Source organism: Hemibagrus wyckioides, linkage group LG02, assembly GCF_019097595.1.
Source record: "Hemibagrus wyckioides isolate EC202008001 linkage group LG02, SWU_Hwy_1.0, whole genome shotgun sequence".
Classification (NCBI taxonomy): Eukaryota; Metazoa; Chordata; class Actinopteri; order Siluriformes; family Bagridae; genus Hemibagrus; species Hemibagrus wyckioides.
In genome coordinates this window covers 22,324,642-22,349,907 of record NC_080711.1, presented here as the reverse complement: position 1 = coordinate 22,349,907, position 25,266 = coordinate 22,324,642, and the positions used below count along the sequence as shown (strand labels likewise).

The 25,266-nt window shown below is 41.5% G+C and overlaps 1 protein-coding gene and 1 long non-coding RNA gene across 5 annotated transcripts in view; one reads left to right on the top strand and one right to left on the bottom strand.

Annotated features, from left to right (window-relative positions):
- Nucleotides 1-25,266, top strand: part of unc5a (unc-5 netrin receptor A) — a 205,000-nt gene that overhangs the window by 150,292 nt on the left and 29,442 nt on the right. For 2 of the 4 annotated variants that reach the window (XM_058415340.1, XM_058415321.1), the window contains 3 exons: nucleotides 2,218-2,382; nucleotides 21,954-22,142; nucleotides 23,277-23,570. In XM_058415340.1, coding sequence (XP_058271323.1) covers nucleotides 2,218-2,382; nucleotides 21,954-22,142; nucleotides 23,277-23,570 — 648 coding nt within the window. Of the gene's footprint in view, nucleotides 1-2,217; nucleotides 2,383-21,953; nucleotides 22,176-23,276; nucleotides 23,571-25,266 lie in introns of all 4 variants that reach the window. The other 2 variants (XM_058415311.1, XM_058415332.1) reach the window with 1 other exon arrangement.
- On the bottom strand, nucleotides 1,311-25,244 carry LOC131369036 (uncharacterized). The gene is made up of 3 exons (XR_009207228.1): nucleotides 25,121-25,244; nucleotides 2,787-2,882; nucleotides 1,311-1,655 (listed from the first exon to the last, which is right to left on the bottom strand). It is a non-coding gene; the product is annotated as an uncharacterized LOC131369036 (long non-coding RNA).

The following is a 25,266-nucleotide window of genomic DNA, read 5'->3' as shown; positions in this document are numbered from 1 at the left end:
TTATTGAGTCTCACACACACACACATGCACATTCCTTCCCCCACTAGCACCGAATGATTGGAACCTTGCGGCATTTGCTTCGATGCTGTCCAGAGAAAAGCCGTTGAGGTCAGCAGGCCATCACAGGCAGTATTTTTCTGTTTCAGAAACACCGGAAATTTACCAAGTGCAATTTCTCTGCTTTTTACCTTTCAGTCTCTCTTGATTTGGACGTTTGACATGTGTACAAGTGCCAGTCTGCATGTAGCTCTTAAAGAACAGGAAATTAAATGGCTGCTCCAGGAGCTAAAAGAGTGCTCAAGCAGAGCATCCAAACTGGCGTGAAGTAAACAACCATTTACAACAAAAAGCTGAGTTTTCCATCAAGGACTCCAAAACAGCTAAAAATAAAGTCTTTATCTGTCTGCTGTTAGCTCTCACTAAGTTACGTAGCATTTCTATGGATGTCAATCAAACTGATGTTAGCCAATCACAGATGTCTGATATCTTTTGCCATGTATTGGGATTTATCTCATTTGCATATTCATGATGAATTATCATGATGATTTGTGTGTCATGACGAAAAAGGCTTTTGAAGGACAGAATAGAATAAGAGAGAAAGGGCTGCTGAACAATGAGTCGAATAATAATAGCAAGGCTAAGCTGGTTAGTTAGCTGATACTAGGATGAACCGAAAAGGTGTGAGAGATTTCGAGTAAGCAGCCTTAATCTGAGTTGTACCTGGTGTTAATTTTGACAAAAGGAAATCCTTTTGCTAACATTATGGCTTTTATGCTCGACCTAGCATTGTATATCTGACTAGCCAAACTCTAACCCTGCAGATTTTTTGGTTGTGGTTAAAAAACCTAAACATGAGCCTGTTCTTATAAACACTGGGATGGTTAAATACCACACAATACAATAAAAAATCTCAACATATTATCCTCCATCTCCCTTCTAGCTTTTTATTTTCACCTCCATTTTAGATTCACGGCGCAAATGTGAAACCTGAAACGGACGATTAACGCTCGAACGTTCGTCTTCATTTTCTCACTAATTCCCGCTTACATCAGGCCCCCGCGCTTTAATAAGGTACGCACGGCTCTGCTCAATGCCATACAAGGACAATTATGTGATTGGTTCCACTTTCGGTGCCAAATGTAACAGTTTGGATCCTGACCAAAGGCTTCGTCAGCACCTCACACACACACACACACACACACACACCAGCAGTAATAATCTCGCCGAGCCGAATTAAACCCTTGGCACCTTTTTAATTCATTCCCGGCAGGACGGCTGTGACTAAACATCTTTATTGTCCATAAGCGCTACTGATGGACGACTCGCTCCTCTCCTAATGACCCCGACACACACCGGTGTGTGTTCTTAAAACCTGTTATTCAGCTGAGCCATGACCTTTGGGCTGTAGCATTGGGGTGTTGGGTCTGAGCCGTTCAGTAAATAAGCTGTCGTGTGTAGGGGTGGATTAATGAGGGGGGTCAGAACGAGACGTGTGTTTTTTGGTCGGATTCTGTTACGATTATTAAAAAAAATAAATAAATAAGTAAAATCGCAGTACCCCCAGGAGAGCTCATTAGCCCTGCAGTAACCTTCCTCAGGCCGCTCATGCCCTGGATCCCTCCATCCTCCTGGATGCCGAATAACGAGAAAGAAACCTTGGGAAGAAATAGGAAATTTGTGGTCCATTACACACACACACACACACACAATCAAAACAAACAAGCAACGCATTCCCTCAAACCATCTTTCTGCCTTGTTTTAATTTGTTGATTCCCATAATAGCAGCTCAAGAGGGCGTTTTTAAACCTACCTGTAGGTCATATAGGAGCTACTTAGTTGTAATGGTGTTGTCATAAGCCATAAAAAGCATTTGTGTGTGTGTGCATGTGTATGTATGTGTGTGTATGTGTGTGGCGATGAAAATGGCAGCTTCAGCACCATCAGCACCTGTGTGACAGGATATAGGTTGTGTAAACCACACAACCCATCACAGAGACAAGCAGGCAGACAGAGTGAGAGAAAAATGTCTCGGTGTGTGTTTGTACGTACATGTAGTGTGTGTGTGTGTGTGTGCAGCTAAATCAGCTCAGGTTCAGACCTGTAATAACCACTTACATTCCACACTGCCTGTAATGCTTTTATGATTCAGTAATGCTATTTTCTATTTATTCTCTGTGTGTTTGTGTGTGTGTGTGTGTGTGTGGGTGGGTGTGATAGTGGATGGAGGCTGGAGTGAGTGGAGTAAATGGTCAGCGTGTGGGGCCGACTGCACCATGTGGAGGAGTAGGGAATGCACCCAGCCTGTACCGGGTACTGGAGGCAAAGCGTGCCAGGGTCTCGACCTCCAGTCACTGAACTGTACGAGCGAGCAGTGTCCACAGAGTGAGTACACAACTAACATATAAACACACAATACACTCACATATACAATACCAACACACACACACACACAGGCACACAAATACATTGAATCAGTATTGGGAATGTGCTACTTTAACCAATTCATTTTAGCTCTGAGTTATGTGTGTTTTTGTCTGAGGAAGAAACCTTAAGAGGACCCAGACTCTAAGGGAACCTCATCCTCATTTGGTTGACCCCGGAGAGTGTGATTATAAATGATTCAAAACACCGGAGATTATGAACAATGTCCTTTCTGCAGTCAGTTGCGTGCTGCAGATACAGCATATGTAGAATGTTAGTGTGTGTGTTAATTAGGAGGTTGTTGTCGTCGTCATCGAAGTCCACATAGGGTTGCCAGCGCTGCTTTGTTATACTCAAATCCTCACCCAGCAGAATCCAGCTGGAACTGGTCCATCTCTGGATGCCTCAGGATCCTCGCAGGGTTAGCCTCTTCTGTTGGAGCTGGCACAATCTCCAGATGCCTCGGGATGCGTAGAAAAAAGGAACAAGTGGAAAGGAAACGGTTGATTATTTTCCCATAACAGCACACCTCGCAAGTTTTGTGCGTTTTATCAACATTTGTGAAGCGGCTTGTGGAGTTTTTGTGCTTTTTTGTTGTTGTGGAAATCTACTTGAATTGATAAAATTATGAGTGGGATATTTAGAGGTTTCCTAAACAATTATGAAGTGGGTTATTTAGTGTCTTTTGTTCAGTGTGTGTGTGTGTGTGTGTTTTAATAATTGATGAAATCAGCTGTTCATTTTTGGACTGCAGATTAAATCTGATTGAGTTTCTCCTCCCTGGTGGATCATTGCTAATGTCACTCAGTTCATGTGCATGATTGACTTCCTCCATCTTCCACTCATCTCATTTCCTTTCCTCTTCCTCTTCCTCCCTTGACCTTTTCTATTTTGTTCCTATTCTTATTACTTTTTTTTTGCTCTTTCTTTCATTTTTCCACTTCCCCTTCTCTTTTGTTTACTGCCTGACCCCCCCCCCCGTTCCTCTTCCCATCCGCCCCACCCCAATTTCCCATTCTGCTTTCCTGTTCTTTTCCTCATCTCACATCCTCCTTTCTTTTTCCATCTCTATCCCTCGCAGTTTCATTTTTATTCCCACTCCCTCCCTTTTTTTTCTTCTTTCATTTTTTTTCACCTTGACATCCCCACCTTTTACTTTTTTTTTTCTTGTTCCTATCTTTTTCATTTTCTCCATTCTCTTTATTTCCTGTTCTCTGTTCTCTCCTTTGGATGGAAAATTCTTCCTTTCTTGTTCTTTCTTCTCATCTTCCTCACCTTTTTGTTCTTTTTCTCTTCTTTACTTTTTTCTAATCCAATTTTCTCTTGACCTTTCCTCTTTTACAAAATTTGTTTTTACCTTTTTTTTTCCCCCATCTATTTCTACTTGCTCTCCTTTACTCTTTTTTCATTCTATCCATTTCTACTTCCTCCCCTTTACTCCTTTACTTTTTTTCTTCACTTTTCCTGCTCCATCTTGTTTTTCTACTGACCCCTCCACACTTTCCTTTTCTTTCCTTTTCTTTCCTCTATCCATTCACTCTTCTTCTTCTACTTTTCTTATTACTTTTACTTTTTACTTATTACTTACTCCTCTTCACCTTCTTTATTCTTCTTTTCTTTTTCCTTATTCTATTTCCCCTTCCTGTTCTCCTTCCTACCCTTATCCTGTGTTTTTTCCCATTCTCTCTAGTTCCATATCCTCTTAAGGAGAATTAATTCTTGTAAACTTTTCTATACTTCTCCTGACTACTATTTATTTTATTTTATTTTATTTTCCCTTTTTCTTTCTCTATTTTTTCTTTTCCTCTTCTACTTCCTCTCTTGAAATCCATTCTTCTACTTTCTCCTCCTTTTGTTTTCCTCTTTCTCTCCATTTTACTAAATCCTGCTTTAAAAACTGAAATTTTGGAGCACAGACTCTTGGGCACACGTGTTCCTCGTGTTCTCCTCGGCTGCGTCAGTTTGTCAGCAGGTCATGGCTGAAAACACGCTTCAATTATTTATCGCTTACAGAATTTTGCATAAAATAATGGCCTACTTTTTTGCATGCTTAAACACACCGCCACTTTATGCAAACTTGTAAACAGCCAGTTGAACGCCGAACTCTCTACAGTCCATCCTAAGTGGCTGCGGAAAAAATCCAGCCAAAATTTCATACATAAAACAGTGTCTGAAACAGCACCCTACTCCCTAATCCCTCCACCCTAATCCCTACTCAGTATTATACATATTCCGCTCCAGTTAGCCCACTTTGTTTGGAAACTAACTAACTGAAAAATTTTCACACAACAACAATGACAATCACAGCTAAACAGAACTACTTCCTGTTTTCAGGGAAGCAAGTCAGTCCACTTGCTAGTGTCTCTGAATGATCAGGACAGTGTCTTAAACAGACTGAGAGGTTGCGTAGACTCATGGATGTTTCATGGATGGACGGAGGTGTGATCAGAGCTTTCCCAAAACTTTTTCCTAAAGTAGAGTTCAGACCTGAATCCTCCATGGTGGTTTGAGGTGATACTGAAAGAATGGAAAGTAGATGTTTTATAGTTTGTCTGTTTCAGGGTTGAGGTGCCAGTCAGAAAACTCACCTACATGCTGCAGGGGCGGGGCGAGCGCATAATCTTAAAACCTCGTTCTCAGAATTTTTCCGACAAAAGTGATTAGTATTGTCTGGAGCTTTGTTGTCACCATGACAACAAAGCAAGTCGAGTTTGGTACACCACCAGTGAACAACAAAGAAAACAGAGCAAGGGTTGAAGAGTAAACAAGAAACTTGATGTGATGTTAATGAAAGCTACATCACTAACGCTACGTTTTTAAGTAAAAAGCCTAGAGTATCATTAGCTATTGATTGTTCTGTACTAGCCTGATTTGGCTTCTCAAAGCCAGAGATAAAGCTTAAAACATAAGATATGTCCAAGATGGACACTGTGCAGACCTTGACCAGATTTTGGCATTTGGGCAGGAGATTTAAAGAGCTTCTGTTTTGACTAGCCAAAGCAATACTAATGACTCTTTGGTTGAATGAATTTGTAGGAAGTTAACGAAGAGCTTCAGGTGTGGACCAAAAAAGTCCTAATTTCATTCAGTTTGACACTGAGGACCAAGCTATGGATCTAACCAAGGGGTGTGCTTACAGATCTAGTGTGCAAAGCGGTTGGACTTTGAAGGATACGTACAGCATTTTTATTTTAACCAAACTGAAGATCTTATGGTGGAAACAGGTCCAGAATTCTGCTCACCAGACCTGAACGAAATCAGACCTGACAGACCCTTCTACTAACAGCTCTTCTTTTGAAAACCGAAATCATGAGCTGTTGAGTTGTACAGAGGACATGAGGATGTGATGATACAGAAACTTCATCACCAGTTTGATTCACTTAAAACATAAAAACAACATGAGGCAGCGTAGCATTAAAAATCCTAACACTGGTGGATCTTCCAATCACTAGCATCAAACCATACCCAGTGACCCAACACTGTGGTGCACTAATTATTTATTGACTTGTAGAAACACTAGAGTTCTGTGAAGGTAAGAATATTCATCAGTATGCAATAATCAAACCCATGGCATGGGAATTGTAGCGTATGCTAAACAAGTTACGCTACAGTAGATGCTGGCTAATTCCCTAGATGAGCAATAACCCAGCCCTGGTACTTTTAAGGGGGGGGGGGTACAGGAATTGAATCTCCAGAACTACAAGAATTTAAATCTTTTCAGCTCAAACTCCCCGGTGCTAAATCAGTGTAACCCATAATGCAATCTCATCTTACAGTCAGCCGAGCATGGAGGCTTAGTGAACACCTATTTTCATTTTGTTTTTCGTCTGCTGCAGTCACTGAAGACTATAAACACACACACACACAACCCTGTTTAAATCACATCACACCATCACACACTCGCAAAGAATAGAGCATCGACTGGCGGATTGAATCAATCGTTCTGCAGTGATGTGGCATCCAAGGGCATTAGGCTGCAAGCTTTAAACTAGGCATGTATCACCAAGCTGTTGTTATTTTAACTCTCGAATCACACGTCTATAGATAGAGATCGCTCAGTAGTTTATGGAAGGAATAAAACTTTTAGGGGTTATTGGAAAATAATTAGTGTTTTATTTCTCTTATTCCACAGCGATACTGCATCATGCATTCATTAATAGTTGCATCTAATATTAGAAGCTATAAATGCTTGTTCCTTCCACAGGTTTAAGTTAACAAAAACATATCTATGAAGAAAAGTGCTTTTCTTCTGTCAGTTATAGAGCGCTGACATTGGAAACTCATTCCTAAATGCTTTAATAATGTCACTATATTAATAATAGTTTTTTTTTTTTAAATTTGGGACATCTATCGTAGAATTCCCCGTGTCGTTATTGAATGTTAATCGATGCCTTCTGACCAATCAGGATCAGGAGTTCAAGATTATATATATATATAAAACTATATATACACGTCTTTTAGAGACACACACAGACAGATTTTGCCTTCCTCGTTTCTTCAGCGAAGCAGAATGGCGGGACGGCCGCACTGTAATTCTTGTCGCAATCTGTTCCCAGTCAATGATTGTCCATAGACAATAAGCCTGTGATATATCGCAATAAGCAGAAATCCTGCTGCCGCTGGCCTCTCTGCACCACAGCTCCTATTTTTTGGCTATAATTAGCTGCTCGGGGAAACTTTCAGGCAAATAAAGACTGTGGACTCAGCCTGCTCCCAGAGCTCCAAACCTCAAGTGAAGAGAGTGTGAGAGCGAGTGCGAGCGTTCAGCCCAAGAGGATTTGTCATGGGCCACTTCCTGCTATATTCCAGAATAAAAATAAACTAGAGTGCCAGCATGATCTGAAGACTGCGGCATTAGTCTTCTTCCTCGGAAGGAGCTCAGGGCAGGGAAGAAGGCTTGATTGTTTGCTCAAAGCCTTGTTGTGGGGATGCTTCGCGTCAGAGCAGCGGTGTCTGCATTTCCCAAGCAGGCAGTACGTATGTGCTTAGTGTTTCTGTTCGAGCAGCAGGAATCTTTGGTGCCAACAAAACATCCTGCTTTTAAACCGCTGTGCTGCACGTGAGGCTAATTAATGGGTTGGCTGTTGGCCAAGCAGTGAAATCAAGGCCAGGTGTTGGAGGGCATTAGGCTGGTGATTTGGGGGGGGGGGGTTGAGTCGAATGTGGAAGCCCTTCATTACCGCCCTCATTTATGCAACAGCACTAATGAACACAGTACAAGCAACCATTTCTGGTGGTCTAGCGGTAATTGCGTATTTGAAATAGCACAGTAACCTTTTAACCTGCTCTTTTTCTGCCTAATAAGCTTCATGGTGATTTCAGCAGGATGAAGTTTAATTGATTTCCTTGTCCTGAATTGATCCATTAGCTTTATTCCAGCCTAGGTTTCAGACCACATGAAAGATTGCATTATGCAGAGCCACCATGGTGGTCACAGGTTTCTGTTGAAGATTTTAATAGCCATATTTCCACGAACTGAAGAGCTTGCCATTATTCATCTCGACATGAAAGACCAGTGCTAGCCTCAGGGATGAAAAATCTCTACCTCCCCATGACGAATGTTCTTCGATAACGCCTGAGGTATCCGCTGGTTCATATTTATCAGAGAGAAAGACTCTCTTTACAAAAGGTCCTCACTATGATAACTCTCAAGTAGAGGAGCACATGACCCCATTGCGGTCCAACTTGGGTTTGGACCACCATCTTTCAGCGTGATGCCAGGAATCGAAACAAGATCCAAAAGAAAGGTTCTTTCACTCAGTCCTATAGGTTGGAAAGCCTCTTGGGGAGTGTGTGATAATGCTCTGTCACTATGAGTGAAGACTTTTCCCCCAGTAGTGATGGAGAAGGACAGTAGCCTCAGTGAAATCTGTGAGAAAGTGCTTCCTAGATCAGGGCACCCTGCTGTGTCTCGCTTTTCTCCCCTTGCCCTCTTAAGAGTGAGAAACACAAGGATGCTTCTAGCTGCTTTTCAGCTTCCTGTCACATTCTTACTCCCTTTTACTAGACTGGGTCCCATGAAGGTGATATTTGGAGTTTAGTATTTTTTGCCAAGTCTTCATGATGGCTTCCAGATAATGGCACACCAGTTATACTACAGCAACAGATGGCAGATGTTCAACTAAAAGAGAGATGCAAGTCCTCAGAGTAGGAGGAATCTTAAAAAGGTGATACAACAATGAAATTGAGGATATGTGGTTTAGTGGTGTGATAAGAAAATGTGCTGTTGATATTAGAAATGAATGAACAAGCTGAAGGTAATGCTATGATTTGGTGCCAAAGGTGGAAAACCAACATCTTAAGGCATTAGTGGTCCACTGAGCAACTGATTAGAAGGTTGTGGAGTTTAAATCCTACCATCCATAAGCTTTATCTGTTAGGGCATCTAGCAAGACCCAGTTGTTTCAAAAGTGAGTCGCTTTGGATAAAAGCATCATTCCAATGAATAAAATCGGAGAAGGACATGGACACATAGTGGGCTAGCCTTGTTTAGCGATGATTCCTCCAAAGATCCTTCTACTTACACTCAGTAAATTTTTTCCCTCCAAATTGTGTCCCTTGGCTTGTCTATTGTGTCTTCAAACAATGAATTTGCTGTACTGCAAAAAGAATAAAACATTATCTCATTTTATTTTATAGTCTGGGGCTGAGGCTGAAGTCAAGGGCACTGTTGAGTAATGTTGAAACATCTCTCTCCTTTCAGAGACAAGTATTTTTGTTCACTGGAAACTCCATCACTGCAGATAGCAGATGCATATACTTTCGCACAACTTAATGGATTGTTACCAAGGAGAAAAAGAATGTCTCACTGGCTATCCGCTTCTCTGATCCTGCCAAGTTTCTCAGGGCTGAACAGCGTGCTGCCGAGAGAAAAAACATTTACTTGCAGGAAAGGTATAATGATATTGACAATGAAGCACAATAGTAGATGTGGTGGAAAGGGATGCTATTACCGAGACATACATTTTAGACCATACCTAGCATTTTTGTTCTCCCCTGGTTTACGGGAGTATATTTGTTAGTGTTTCATGCCAAGATTAGTATGTAAGAGTATCCCTCACAATGCCAAAATTAGATAGGGGTGTTGCTGTAACTGTTTAAGACGAGTCATTGCTTGAAACTGAAATGAACAAGGTCCTTGTTTAGTGTCAACTGGGATAGTAAGTGATATAATACTGGATTCTGACTTGATTGGACTTTTAGAGGATCATGGATCCCACCACATCACTTTCTTGGATTTAGGTGATCTGTGCTACGTTCTTGAAAACCTGTAGTAATGGATACATTTAGCTTTCCTTGATAGTTTCCTTGAACATTAGCACTTTATCCTGGTTAGGATACACTGGGGCAGTAGGATTGTGCGAATACCCCCCCGATGAAGGACCAGTCTATTTCAGGGCACAATGCACACGCCCATTCACAAGGGGCAATTTGGAGTAGCTTGCCCAACTTTTTTGTAGTTTTGGGAGGTGGGAGTAAAGTAAGGTATCTGGAGGGAGAAAATGTGATGCTCCATGTGGACAGTGGGACTGTGCAGCATTAACTTAGTGGTCCACCCCACTAGGTTACCAACCCTCATTACTCAGTTGCACATGGTAATTGATGAAGAGAAAACTGGAAGGTCAAGATATTTAAGATGGTAGGAATAAAATAATACAGCTGAGTCCTTTAAGGCTATGATTAGTGCCAATGGTACACAGCCAAATTGTGCATCGGAGACTAGAACGGTGTTGGCAGCACTTGTACATGACAATATCAAGGTGGAGAAACAATAGAGAAGAGTTTTACAACCGAGAAGGTTCCCAATCGGATTTGGAAAAATTTCCCAGAGATACTATCTCCGGTATCTCCTAGCACAGTAAAACGGACTACTGTGGGATCTCGGCTTATGAGAAAATTTCTAAGAAATGAATGCATGAAAGCATTTCCCTTTGTTGGAATAGAAAAGCATTTGTAAAGAAAGTAAACAAGTGTGTATTTTGTTCATGACTAATGGCCGTACTTCCTCCGCCTTGGGGAAATTCTGGGGAGTGCTGCTGTGTTCACAAATGCTATCGTCTGATGTACCAAAGCTGTCTCCAGAAGATAAAACTGCTTTAGATCTTTCTTTAACCATACAAGAACTTAAGTCTGCTGCTTTTCAAATAGCACTGGGCCGTCCCCCTGGGGTAGATGGGCTTCCTATTGAGTTTTATACAATGTTCTGGTAGACTTGATTTTAATGTGCAAGTGTGCAGCCACTGGTGAGTGTTGAAGACTAGTATTGATTCTGCCTCTGCAAAAGAGAGATTGGTGTGATTTAAAGAACTGGTGACCCGTTGCTCTTGTTGGGTACACTTTATAATTCTTTTCAAAGACTGTTCCCAACAGACATGAAATATAAATTTCTGTCCATTATACACATTGATCAAGCTTGACGGTCAATCTGTTTCTGTGTAGAGACATTATGGAACTTTCCAAAATGTCAAATGTGAACTATGGACGCAGCTCGGTCTGAAGAAAGAGACATCGATTCTGTTCACGAGGGGCATCTCTTTGACGTCTTGATGGGGTTTGGGTTTTGTAAGAATTTTTCTAGATGCTTTAAGTAAGAAATAAAACATGCTTTATTTCTTAAGTTTTGTAAAAAAGATACTGAGCAGCAGGGTGGTCTGATGCCTCAACATGAAACTCTTACCACCCCAGAGATGATTATATTTTTATTGAGTCTTTTATTCCGTACTGAATCAACACTTTCTGACCAATCAGAATCAGGAATTCAACAGTGCTCTACGATTGATGGTGCTCATATCTTAGTAAGGATGAATGTAGCATTTCCCAGTTGAGCAGTATACTTGCCAATAGATTTTACTACTTTAACTACATGGGAAAACCAAAGCGGGCGAGTGTTTGAGAAGAAAATTGGGCCAATTAATCACTAGCCTACTGGCAGTTCCTACAGATGCTGTTCCAGTGGTGGTTCAGGGTAGGTAGTATGTGTGGACAGTGTGATATTGTCTACTTTCCTGTTCGGGTTTTCATCAGACGAATGTAGTGACAAACTAACAGGGCTTGGGGAACTGTAATCCCATATAGGGCAATGCGTATACCTGTTCTCAAAGGACGTGATGAAGGAGAGTGAGGAAGACAGTACACTACAATCAGTTCATCAGCATAAGAAGTTTATCTTCAATTCTTAAAATTCTGTGTATCTGAACAGAGGCAAAAACATCTCACACTCAACTAATTTCCAAATGAGATTTGCGGCACTAAAATAGTCTTTATTACGCTGATTGCTGACTGATGACGTAAGAGCTGATTTGTTTCATTTGAGAATCTTCACTTTATAATCTAACGCAGAGAACAGACAGTCTGGTAGAGAAATCTGGTTTTAGTATGCAAATGATTGGAAGAATTTATGTGGTGTGATGCAGAGGTGTTATTTTTGAGTGCTGCATGGTATTTAGAGGTAGAAGCTTGGGGAGATTTAAAACTATAATATGATGCAAGATGCACTGAAGGGAACTTAGAAGAGAAAGTCTCTACACTTGCTCTCTCACACTCTCTCTCGCTCTCTCGCCTGACTCACGCAGCCAGGCTGTTCCACCTCCAGACACCTGTCTCACTGCAGGGCCTAGGTCTCCATTATGCTACAGTCATTGAGCTGTGTGGAGATTAGAGCAAGAAGGAGAAACAGCCCGGGCAAGGAGAGTAATATCAGTTCCTACCTGAGCGGAAAAGAATTTCTTGTGTAACAGAGAAAGGACGTGGAGACAGCAAACAGAGGAGATGAGCGGCACTGCTGAATTAGGTAGAATCTATCCAATTATAAAACCTGATTAGCTCTGTCAATTAAAGCGTGATGGACATCCTTTCAATTATCAGCCTGCACACAAAAAAAATCGATGTATCCCAGAGCCGAGTCTATAGTTAGCCTGGAGGAATCGGGCACGTGACACCTGCTGGCTCTGATAAAAACTTGGTCTGCTGATGCTCCGATAAGCTCAAGGAGCTCTTGGTCTGAACAAAGAGAAATTGTGAGAGAGAGAGAGAGAGAGAGAGAGAGAGAAAGCAAAGGTGTGTGATGTCTTTGAGAGGATGCATATTGAACACAAAGGTGCGTCCTGATTTCTCCTGAACAGGAAGTGACCCCCAGGCCTGTTTTGTTTTGACCTGCTAGCATCAGCAATGCTAATTCTACCAGGACCTTTCTATCGCTGTCAACAGCGATGAAGCTTTCATGTGTGCGAGACACACGCGAAATCAGCTCTAAAGCTCGCCGCCGTGTGTGCAGGCTCGCAGCAGGGCACCGGGTTTTTATTTCAGCTTATCCTTCCCCAGCACCTGTAGCCTCTCTCTCTGTTTACGCCTTCGTCATCACTCTCTCGCTCGCTATCTCTCTCTGGCACACTCCGCTTGCAGGTAGAGATCCGGTTGCGGCTCGGCTCGGCTTCTCGTGGACGTCACGTGCGAGAGACACGCTTCCTGCAGGATGTATAAGTTCACGCCTTCCCCAGAACCTGCACTTGCTGGTTAACCTATCTGTCTGTCATGCGAATGTGCCCTGTGAAAGATCGAGTTGCAGCAGTGTCGGATGCGAAAGACACACATCGCGTGTAACATCACAGGGTTTCTCCTGATGGCTCTATCTTTTCACATGACCTGATTCCTGCTTTGCTCGCAGTCCAGTCTGAAGCTAAAACTAGTTTTTCATTCGTTTCTTAATTAACTAATAGCCCTACACACATCTACCACATTCAGAGCCCTTATTTGCATTCTAAAACCTGATTAGCTAAAACAGTCATGTAAACGTATTCTAATTGTTTTTTGGGGTTTTTTTTTATCACAAGCGTGCCATTTAAAGCAGAAGACTGTACACTTTGACTCTTTGAGACTCCTGAGAACTCAGCTGACAAAAGAAAGTGATGATATTTCTTTAGACTTTACGATTAAGGGTGCAATTAACAACTCCAGCGCGGGTTAATTAGACCGATGCCAGCGTTCAGATCTGCAATTGGCAGCTCTCTTAATTGTAGCGGAGATGCTGCTGTTGTTGTTGTTATTGTTGTTGATGTTGTTTGGCGGAGATGGTGGGCGAGTTCCGACAGAATCGTTTCCTTTGACAACTTCACTGTTGTGGAATCAAAACAAACAAAGCTGTGTGTATGTGAGTTACTCAAACAATACTGCATTCACTGCGTCGCCGGAGAGATGTAGAGTCTTGAGGTCTGTGTTACTGACACACACACACACACTTGTTTGTTTCACCTCCTTTCTAAGGACCTTATGCCTAACACTAACCTGCATCCATCTATCCATCCCTCCATCTATACATCCATCCATCCATCTATCCCTCCATCCATACATCCCTCCATTCATCTATCCATTCATCCAGACCCACATCCTACATAGATTTATAAAATAAAATACAAAAGAAAAGAAAAAAGAAAGAAAAAGCAATTAAGCAGAAACCTGCTTTTTGGGGACCGGCCAAATGTCCCCACAATGTCAAAACCATCAGATATTACGATCCATATGGCTAGTCCCCACCAAGCTATAAAAACATGAACACACACACACACACACACACAGAGTCAGAGATACACAGATACAAACTAATACAAAGATACACACACACATAACCAGCCTGACACACAGCAGAGAGACAGAGAGACACACATACAAACAGATACACATCGATCACGACAGACACACTCATTCACAGACACACACACACACATCGATAACGAGACACACAGTCTGACACACAGAGAGACAGAAACACATGCACATAGACACACACACATACACACAGATACACATCTAAAACGACAGACACACACACACAGATACACATCTATAACGACAGACACACACACAGATACACATTGATCACGACAGACACACACAGTCTGACAAACAGAGAAATAGATACACACATACATAGACACACACACACACAAGCAGTCTGACACACACAGAGAGACAAATAAATATATACATAGATACACACTCACACACTCGCAGATACACATCCATCACAACAAACATACACACACAGATACACCTCGATCATGCCAGACACACACATACAGTGTGACACACAGAGAGACAAATACACATATACATAGATATATATAGACACACACATGCATATGCAGATATACATTGATAATGACACACACACACACAAGCAGTCTGACACACAGAGAGACAAATACACATATACATAGACACACACACGCAGACACAACAACGATCATGACAGACACACACAGTCTGACACACAGACAGATGCGCACATATGTAGACACACACACAGATATACAGAACATTGATAACACACACATAAGAAGTCTGACACAGAGAGATACATACACACGCACACAGACACACATGGATCACGACAGACACACAGATACACATTCATAACGAGAGACACACAAACACATAACCAGCCTGACACACACACACACAGAGACAAATACACATAGACACACACACTCGCAAATAAACATCAATCAAGAACAGACACACACACATACAGATATCCATTAATACACACACAACCAGTCTGACACACAGAGAGACAAATACACATATACATAGACACACACACTCACACACACACAGATACACACGTAGATACAGACATATAAACACATAACCAGTCTGACACACACAGAGACACACACATATATTTATATATATGTGAACACACACACACACTCACACACACACAGATACACATGTAGATACAGACACAAACACATAACCAGTCTGACACACACAGAGACACACACATATATTTATATATATGTGAACACACACACACACTCACACACACACAGATACACACGTAGATACAGACACAAACACATAACCAGTCTGACACACACAGAGACACACACATATATTTATATATATGTGAACACACACACACACACACACACTCACACACACACAGATACACACGTAGATACAGACACATAAACACATAACCAGTCTGACACACACAGAGACACACACATATATTTATATATATGTGAACACACACACACACTCACACACACACAGATACACATGTAGATACAGACACAAACACATAACCAGTCTGACACACACAGAGACACACACATATATTTATATATATGTGAACACACACACACACACACACACTCACACACACACAGATACACACGTAGATACAGACACATAAACACATAACCAGTCTGACACACACAGAGACACACATATATTTATATATATGTGAACACACACACACACACTCACACACACACAGATACACACGTAGATACAGACACATAAACACATAACCAGTCTGACACACACAGAGACACACATATATTTATATATATGTGAACACACACACACACTCACACACACACAGATACACACGTAGATACAGACACATAAACACATAACCAGTCTGACACACACAGAGACACACACATATATTTATATATATGTGAACACACACACACACTCACACACACACAGATACACATGTAGATACAGACACAAACACATAACCAGTCTGACACACACAGAGACACACACATATATTTATATATATGTGAACACACACACACACACTCACACAGATACACACGTAGATACAGACACAAACACATAACCAGTCTGACACACACAGAGACACACACATATATTTATATATATGTGAACACACACACACACTCACACACACACACACACACAGATACACACGTAGATACAGACACATAAACACATAACCAGTCTGACACACACAGAGACACACACATATATTTATATATATGTGAACACACACACACACTCACACACACACAGATACACATGTAGATACAGACACAAACACATAACCAGTCTGACACACACAGAGACACACACATATATTTATATATATGTGAACACACACACACACACACACACTCACACACACACAGATACACACGTAGATACAGACACATAAACACATAACCAGTCTGACACACACAGACACACACATATATTTATATATATGTGAACACACACACACACACACACTCACACAGATACACACGTAGATACAGACACATAAACACATAACCAGTCTGACACACACAGAGACACACACATATATTTATATATATGTGAACACACACACACACTCACACACACACAGATACACACGTAGATACAGACACATAAACACATAACCAGTCTGACACACACAGAGACACACACATATATTTATATATATGTGAACACACACACACACACACACACACACAGATACACACGTAGATACAGACACAAACACATAACCAGTCTGACACACACAGAGACACACACATATATTTATATATATGTGAACACACACACACACTCACACACACACAGATACACACGTAGATACAGACACATAAACACATAACCAGTCTGACACACACAGAGACACACACATATATTTATATATATGTGAACACACACACACACACACACTCACACACACACAGATACACACGTAGATACAGACACATAAACACATAACCAGTCTGACACACACAGAGACACACACATATATTTATATATATGTGAACACACACACACACACACACGCTAATCTCCTGTATGTAAGATTGTTAAAATACAGAGCTGATGAAATCTTCTTATTGCTCTTCAAGGTTTTCTATCTTCACTTATCCTTCACTGAGAGTTTGAGATCTAATTTCATTTCATTTGAACAGTGGGAGTGAGGAAGTGTGTGCTGTTGGGACGAACGAGTCACAGTCTCAGAGCAGCATTCGAAACCGCTGACACATGCTATACGATACACACCCACATACACACACACACACACACACCCACGAGCCGCAACGCCGGCCGTCACAAAATCCCATTTCCCACTGACACCGCTGATTAGGATTGTTTTGGACGTGATTGTCTGAGTCTCAGCACCGCGGGCCACAGACTCCGCAGAGGCAAAAAAGGCGGTAGATAAATCTGTTTCTATTCTCTCGCCCACTCTCTTTCTTTCCCTCCTCCTTTTGGGAGTGTGTGTGTGTGTCGTTCAATATCGTAGCCGTAAAAATTCAGGAGTGCTGATGTAGCAAGCTGCGAGGCAAGACACGCGGTCCGGTCCGGCCGCTCTCCAGAGGAATAAAGCCCCGATACAAACCGAACACAAGGCAGACCGAAGCTCTGAAAAGAACACGTCAATAACGCTCTGCCTTATAGGTACAAGAGTTTATTCAGCCTGAGTGCGTGTTAGCCGTTATCCGTCTCGCTTTCAGTCCGTGTTCAGAATTCTGATTCGTTCACCGCATTTAAAGCCTTTTCTGATTCTTTTTCTTTCTCTCCATCATTCTCTACCTCCCACACCACTCGTTCACTCCCATTACGCCTCACCTTCTCTTTATACCCGCCTGCTTGGCTTGAGAAATTAGAGTGTGTGTGTTTTCAGAAATGCGCCCGTTTCATTTTGCTCGGTTTAGTTAATAAAAGATAAGCGATCGAGTGAAATCAGACGATAAACGTGAAAAAGCATCAAAGCAACACGGCGTCAAAAAAAGACGATCTGGAATAAACGAGCGGAGATCGTCTAAGGTAACAATTACACCTCTTAGGGGGGGTGCGGTGATAGGGAATTAATCAACAGCAGGGAGTTGGAGTTGTTAGCGTTATTGCTAGCGCTCTGCAGTTGTATTACGTTTCACTAACTGCACCTCGGAAAATATTTGGTTCCCCGTACACCGCGGCGGTTTTGCCGAAAATACCATTCTTTTGTTCGTTATAAAGAACGTTGGCTAGCGTTTTGTATCCGTTTAATGTTACAGAACATCTGAGAAACAACTTCCTGTTCAGTTCCTTAACTTTCGAATCAAATCTAGCTGGTTAGCATGGACTTGCAAAACACAACATTGCCTGCGAAATCGTTCCCTAAACGTTGAATAAACGTTTCCTCACAGAAAGCTTCACAATCTCAGTCACTGTTGTTAAAATACAACCCTTTTTCATTCAGTTACTTGTAGATGTCACCATCGATGCTGCTGTTACCATGGTAACAATATTAAGTTATGAGAACATCGATATCAACCCGAGATAAATTATGTATCTCCATAGTTACAGCGCGCGTCTCGTCTGAGTTCTGTGGTTTTTTTTCTTTTTCCCACCCTTTCGTATCAGCACAAAAGGCTTTTCATGGAAACGTATGAAAGCATCCTCAGGTTTTCTTAAATAAAAAAAAGCCCTCTGCTTTATGGAGACAGGGTTTTTCACTAACATCCGGATCGCCGCCTTTAAAACACAAGCACTTTGATTTAAACCTCTGATAAATACAGAGAAGAAGAAGACAATGGTGAGGGTTTTTTTTCTATGCTGTCAAATGTAATATGATGTAACACAAAAGCAAGAAAATGAAAAAAGAAAAAAAAAGATTGGATGTGGATGGATAGGATGATGATGATGATGATGATGATGATGATGGCGACAATGATGATGATGATGGCGACGATAATGGTGACGATGATGATGATGATGATGGCGACAATGATGATGATGATGATGATGATGATGATGGCGACAATGATGATGATGATGATAATGATGATGATGATGATGGCGACAATGATGATGATGATGATAATGATGATGATGATGATGGCGACAATGATGATGATGATGATAATGATGGCGACAATGATGATGATGATGATGGCGACAATGATGATGATGATAATGATGATGATGATGATGATGATGATGATGGCGACAATGATGATGATGATAATGATGATGATGATGATGATGATGATGATGATGGCGACAATGATGATGATGATAATGATGGCGACAATGATGATGATGATGGCGACAATGATGATGATGATAATGATGATGATGATGATGATGATGATGGCGACGATGATGATGATGATAATGATGGCGACAATGATGATGATGATGATGGCGACAATGATGATGATGATGATGATGATGATAATAATGATGATGATGGCGACAATGATGATGATGATGATAATGATGGCGACAATGATGATGATGATGATGGCGACAATGATGATGATAATGATGATGATGATGATGATGATGGCGACAATGATGATGATGATGATAATGATGATGATGATGATGATGATGGCGACAATGATGATGATGATAATGATGGCGACAATGATGATGATGATGATAATGATGGCGACAATGATGATGATGATGATGGCGACAATGATGATGATGATGATGATGATGATGGCGACAATGATGATGATGATGATGATGGCGACAATGATGATGATGATGATGATGATGATGATGATGGCGACAATGATGATGATGATAATGATGGCGACAATGATGATGATGATGATGGCGACAATGATGATGATGATAATGATGATGATGATGATGATGATGGCGACAATGATGATGATGATGATGGCGACAATGATGATGATGATAATGATGATGATGATGGCGACAATGATGATGATGATGATAATGATGGCGACAATGATGATGATGGTGACGATGATGATGATGATAATGATGGCGACAATGATGACGATGATGATGGCGACAATGATGATGATGATGATAATGATGGTGACGATGATGATGATGATGATGATGATGATGATGGCGACAATGATGACGATGATGATGGCGACAATGATGATGATGATGATGATGGTGACGATGATGATGATGATGATGATGGCGACAATGATGACGATGATGATGGTGACAATGATGATGATGATGATAATGGTGACAATGATGATGATGATGATAATGATGGCGACAATGATGATGATGACGATGAAGACGATGATGATGATGATGATGAAGACGATGATGATGACGATGAAGATGATTATGATGACAATGTTGACAACAGTGATGGTGACGACAATGATGATGCTGATGACGACAATAACGATGATGATGATGCAGCTGATGTTGACAACGATGCTAACGATGCAAATGATGAAGACAACGACAATGATGATAATGACGACTGTGGTTATGTTGACAATGACTGTGATGATGATGATGATGTTGATGATGATGAAAAGGAGGAGGACAATGATGATGAGGACGATGATGACAACAATGATGATGATAATCATTATGATGATGATAATGATGATGACAATGATGTTGATGGTGACAATGATGACGATGATGACTGATGACAATGATGATGATGGTGACAATGATGACGATGATGATGATGGTGACAATGATGATCACGATGATGACTGATGACGATGACGACGATGAGGATGGTGACAATGATGATGACGATGATGATGATGACAAAGATGACGATGATGATGATGACAATTATGATGACAGTGATGATGACAATGACAACGATAATGATATATGAATGAGAAGATGGCGAGCGTTGAAATAAATCAATTCGTAGTCGGCTTTATCGCATTAAATGGCTGCACGTCTGCTTTAACAAAGATGTCTCGTTATACAGCAGCTTACAGAACAACACTCGATCCAGCGTACTGTTATTATTTCGAATTTCGAAGGCTCTTGCACCACTGATCACCACTGAGTTCAGGTGATGGAATTTACTGCATTTCCAGTCCTGGATGGAATAATTGTTCATGATTTGTGTTAAAAAGCATCAGCTCTGCTAAAACATGGGAACGCTTTATAAGGTATTTAGAGAGAGGAGGCAGAAGAGACTTGGAGGAAAGCGATGTTGACTCAGTTTGAGTGCCATTTCAATATTGAGTGTTTTAGCAGTTTTCCCCATGCGGTGTGTATCACAGAGACGGAAGTGGTGGGTGGGCGGGATGCTAGTTGTTCTGCGCTAGGAATATTCTGTATGTTGGAATATAGGCACATGTGTGTGTATTAGGTGGTATGTGCCTATATATATAGACTAAGAACAAATATGTATATATATAGATATAGACTATATGTCACTTCCTGTAAATGTTAACTAACTTCTTTAAGTGGTTAAGGAGATGTACTGTCATCTGTAAACATGAACAAAATCTTGATGATGTATAATATACCAATAACTAATAAGTTATTCCCAATTATTTCCTAAACACTCACTACCACTGCTTCATTAGGTCTGAATTCTTGAAGGCAGTCAGAAATAAAAGTGCTGCCATGACCAAAACCGACCCCGCTTTAAATAAGAAGAAACACCTCGTTGTATAATCTACATCTTACCTTCTTCCTGCAAAATCTCTCAATATGCTAATGATCATGATGAATATGCAAATTAGCCCGTGACCTCATCTGCCGACTTTTTGGGCCCACGTTAGACATGAGCCGATTTCCCTTGATTGGTGGGTGCGAGCTTGTGGCTTTATGCCTGATTAACGATATTAAAGAATGATAAAAGAGTGAATTGCACATTATAGACTTCGTAAGTCTGAATAAGTGCTACAGCTGAACCTTAAATAGTGGAACCAGAGGCAAAAATATGGCCCGTAGTAAAGAGTTTGTGTTAGATGTGCTCTTAATGCATCTCTCTCTCTGTCTGTGTGTAGCCGTGTCCGGTGCAGAGGATGTGGCTCTCTACGTGGGCATCGTTGCCGTGGCGCTGTGTCTCACTCTTCTGTTGGTGGTCCTGGTCCTCGTGTATCGGAGAAAGAAGGAAGGTTTGGATGCAGACGTAGCCGACTCGTCAATCCTCACAACCGGGTTCCAGCCCGTGGGTATCAAACCCGCCATGCCAGGTGTGTGGGCACCGGACCGGGCACAGCGCTGCAGTACGATATCCTTCCTCTCTTACAACCATCTCTGTGTTCATCATAACACCTTTGTTTTTCATTTTCATTTGTCACATTTATTAGGATTTTCCAACCTAGCCTAGATACAGGTAACTTCACTAGCAGCTAATTATATCCTAGCAGCTAATACATAAATAAAAATAAAGCTATTGATGTTCTTTAGTTTGGTAGATGGCTGTTATCATTTATAAGTTAAAATGATCTATACATACAACCAAAGACACTAAACATTACCTAAATAGCTTTAAAGTTTTATTAGCTAGACAACACTAGCTAGCTCCACTTCATAAACATAATCACTGTGCCATTATTAATACACTACTGACTCCATTATTAGCAGTGAGAAAGCCTGTGTGTGAGTCCATCAGCCAGCACCTTTGACATCATCCCCCGGCCATTTTCCATCTGAGCGCGCTAAGACGCTGGACGCTCTCCACCCGTGATCTTAATGTCATGTTCTCCCCGCTGATTTTCCCCCCTTTAATCTGACGGCGGAGAAATGAAAATGGCAGTGGTGTGGAAAAGGGAAAGGTGCCGCCGGCATGCTTAAGTGAGCCGGCTCTTTTCAGAAACACCGTCACTCGGCTGCGGCCCGCTCACCGAGCAAGAGCCGGATCGGTTTATGTGTTTATCAGTTGAACTCTGTTTGTTAGTGTGTACTTTAAGCTCATTTCCTGAACAAATGTCTTTCTGTAAGGGTTTTTTGGTAATCTCTTTAGACCTGCCAACCCCGGAGACGAATAGTCCGACTGTGTAAAAAACGAATACAGTAGACTTCTGATGTGGTACAAATCTTGTCCAGTGCCCTTCATGGAATGTGTGAAAGGTTTCACTGTTTACTGTCACTGTTTCACTGTTTTCAGATGTTTACACATCTGTTAGCTAAGAGGAACACGTTCACATGAATGAGTTAACCATGCTTAAGGGGGAAGGGGGCAGGCTTCCAGTGAGACATTGAACATCAAAATGTCAATCATTCCACATTCATATTTTGATTGGTTCATCTGGCATTTTAAAAATTTTTTCATGGGGGTGGTCGTCTCTTTTAGAGCTTTTCCTCACATGCTTTCTCTCTCACAGAAAACTCTCACTTGCTCACAATCCAGCCGGACCTGACCACGCCCGGTTACCAGGGTTCGCTGCGGACGCGTCACGACCCAACTCCTAAATTCTCTCTGAGCGACGGCCCGCTGCTGGAGCCACTGGCTAATGGATCGCACACCATGGCTAACGGCAAAGTGAGCGGCGACAGCGGACACCTCACCAGCCGTCTCGCGGCGCAGAGCTACTTCAAGACTCTGCCGCGGGACGCCGTCCACACCTCCTACGGCACCTTCAACTTCCTGGGAGGACGTCTTACCATCCCCAACACGGGTGAGTCACACGACTGCAAGATAACTTCCCTGTGTTCACACACACACACACACACTATCGCTTTCTCACTTTTTCTTACACACTCTATTACACAGCTCCACTTCTCACACACTCTCACACCTCTAGTTCGATAAAGCGTAAATGAAGCAATGATACTAGCACAGGAAGTGGGAATAATCCCAAGAGGGGAAAAAATGTGACTGTCCTTTATCTGGACCTGAGCTAAGTTACAACATTACGCCTTATTTTAGTGAATATTTTATTTTAACATTAACTAATTACAGATCACTGATATTACAGATATTTATGTTTACCTACTAATATTTATGCCTCACACAGCTGTAGTTATTGAGATATTATATTGCAAAGTACCTGATACCTGATTTTTTCCCCACATAAATGTGTGTACCTTTAAAGTAAATGATATCAAACCCATTTCTGCTCTCTGAGATGCTCCAAGTGCTTGTTCATCGAAAAAGCAGCTCAAATTTCATCTTCAACCAGTACAATTCTGTTTAAGGTTCTCCAACAGAGGAGAAAAACACAGTGAAAGACTGAAATTTTATATCCGACTCACAGCCTGAACATCATTCATTCGTTTAAACCGATTTAAAATGTCCCATAAGTCCACTTCGGTTCTGCTGGTGGACGGGAAGACCAGGTGTTAACATAATGATTAAAAAGAATGAAAAAATTCTTACAATACAACCGATTTTATCCAGAGAAGCAGAAGCAGCTCGACTCAGAGCTAGTAATTAAGCAGCAGTCATACACGTACATAGAGTTGAGTAGACGACGTACTTATATCTTATATTACCTCAAGAGAGATCATCCGAGTTGAAAAGAACAGGAAGGTTAAACTGTAGTGATTTCACATTGATCGTACGTCAGCGGTGATCAAATTACACGCCGGATCACCGAGACGTCATAGAGCTCGGCTAAACACCGGTCTCTGTAAACAAAAGACCTGGAAAGCGCACTCGGGTTGACATCGTAACGATTGCCTTACGACAATAAAAGCCTTTCATAAAAGCAAAGTGAATCATTTTGCTTCCCTAGACTGAAATTGCTCTAATTAGGTGACATTAGCAAAGTCCCGAGCATGTTTTTAAAAAAAAAAAAGCAAAAAGAGCGTCACTAAACCGATCGGTGCCTGAATGGTGCCTGTAACCTTATCCACTACCGAAGGGCGCAAGTGGAGTCTATTTGGGACAATTAGTTTTCTCAATAAGAGAGCGAGCCCTCATCAGTCTGCCACGTTAGGAGTTAGTGTGAGGAGGCACAGGAGAGGAAATGAGGAAGAGATTTCCAATTTCGCTGAGAAATCCATCCTCTTCGACTGCAGAAAAAGATGCAGGAGGCAGCAGAGCAGCAGAATCGGCTGGGGAATAGACTGATCCCGGATCAGGGTGAGAGATGTATAAGCTGGCCTGGGTTTTGGATTTGTTTTCACACTACTTTATAAATTTACTGCCTTATTGCTCCAGACAGCTTGATTTGCAGACATTCTAAGATCCAAAAGGTGTGTGAAACTCATGACTGGAATTTACCTCGTTTAATCCAAAGGAGATGGAAATCTTCTGGTATTCTCCTCAAATCAAGCCTCTGGGATAGAATTCCAGCTTTCCAGAAGCCATGGCAGTGAAAAATAGACTCAAATATAAGGGAAGGATCTGAGGGAAAAAACAGAATGTAA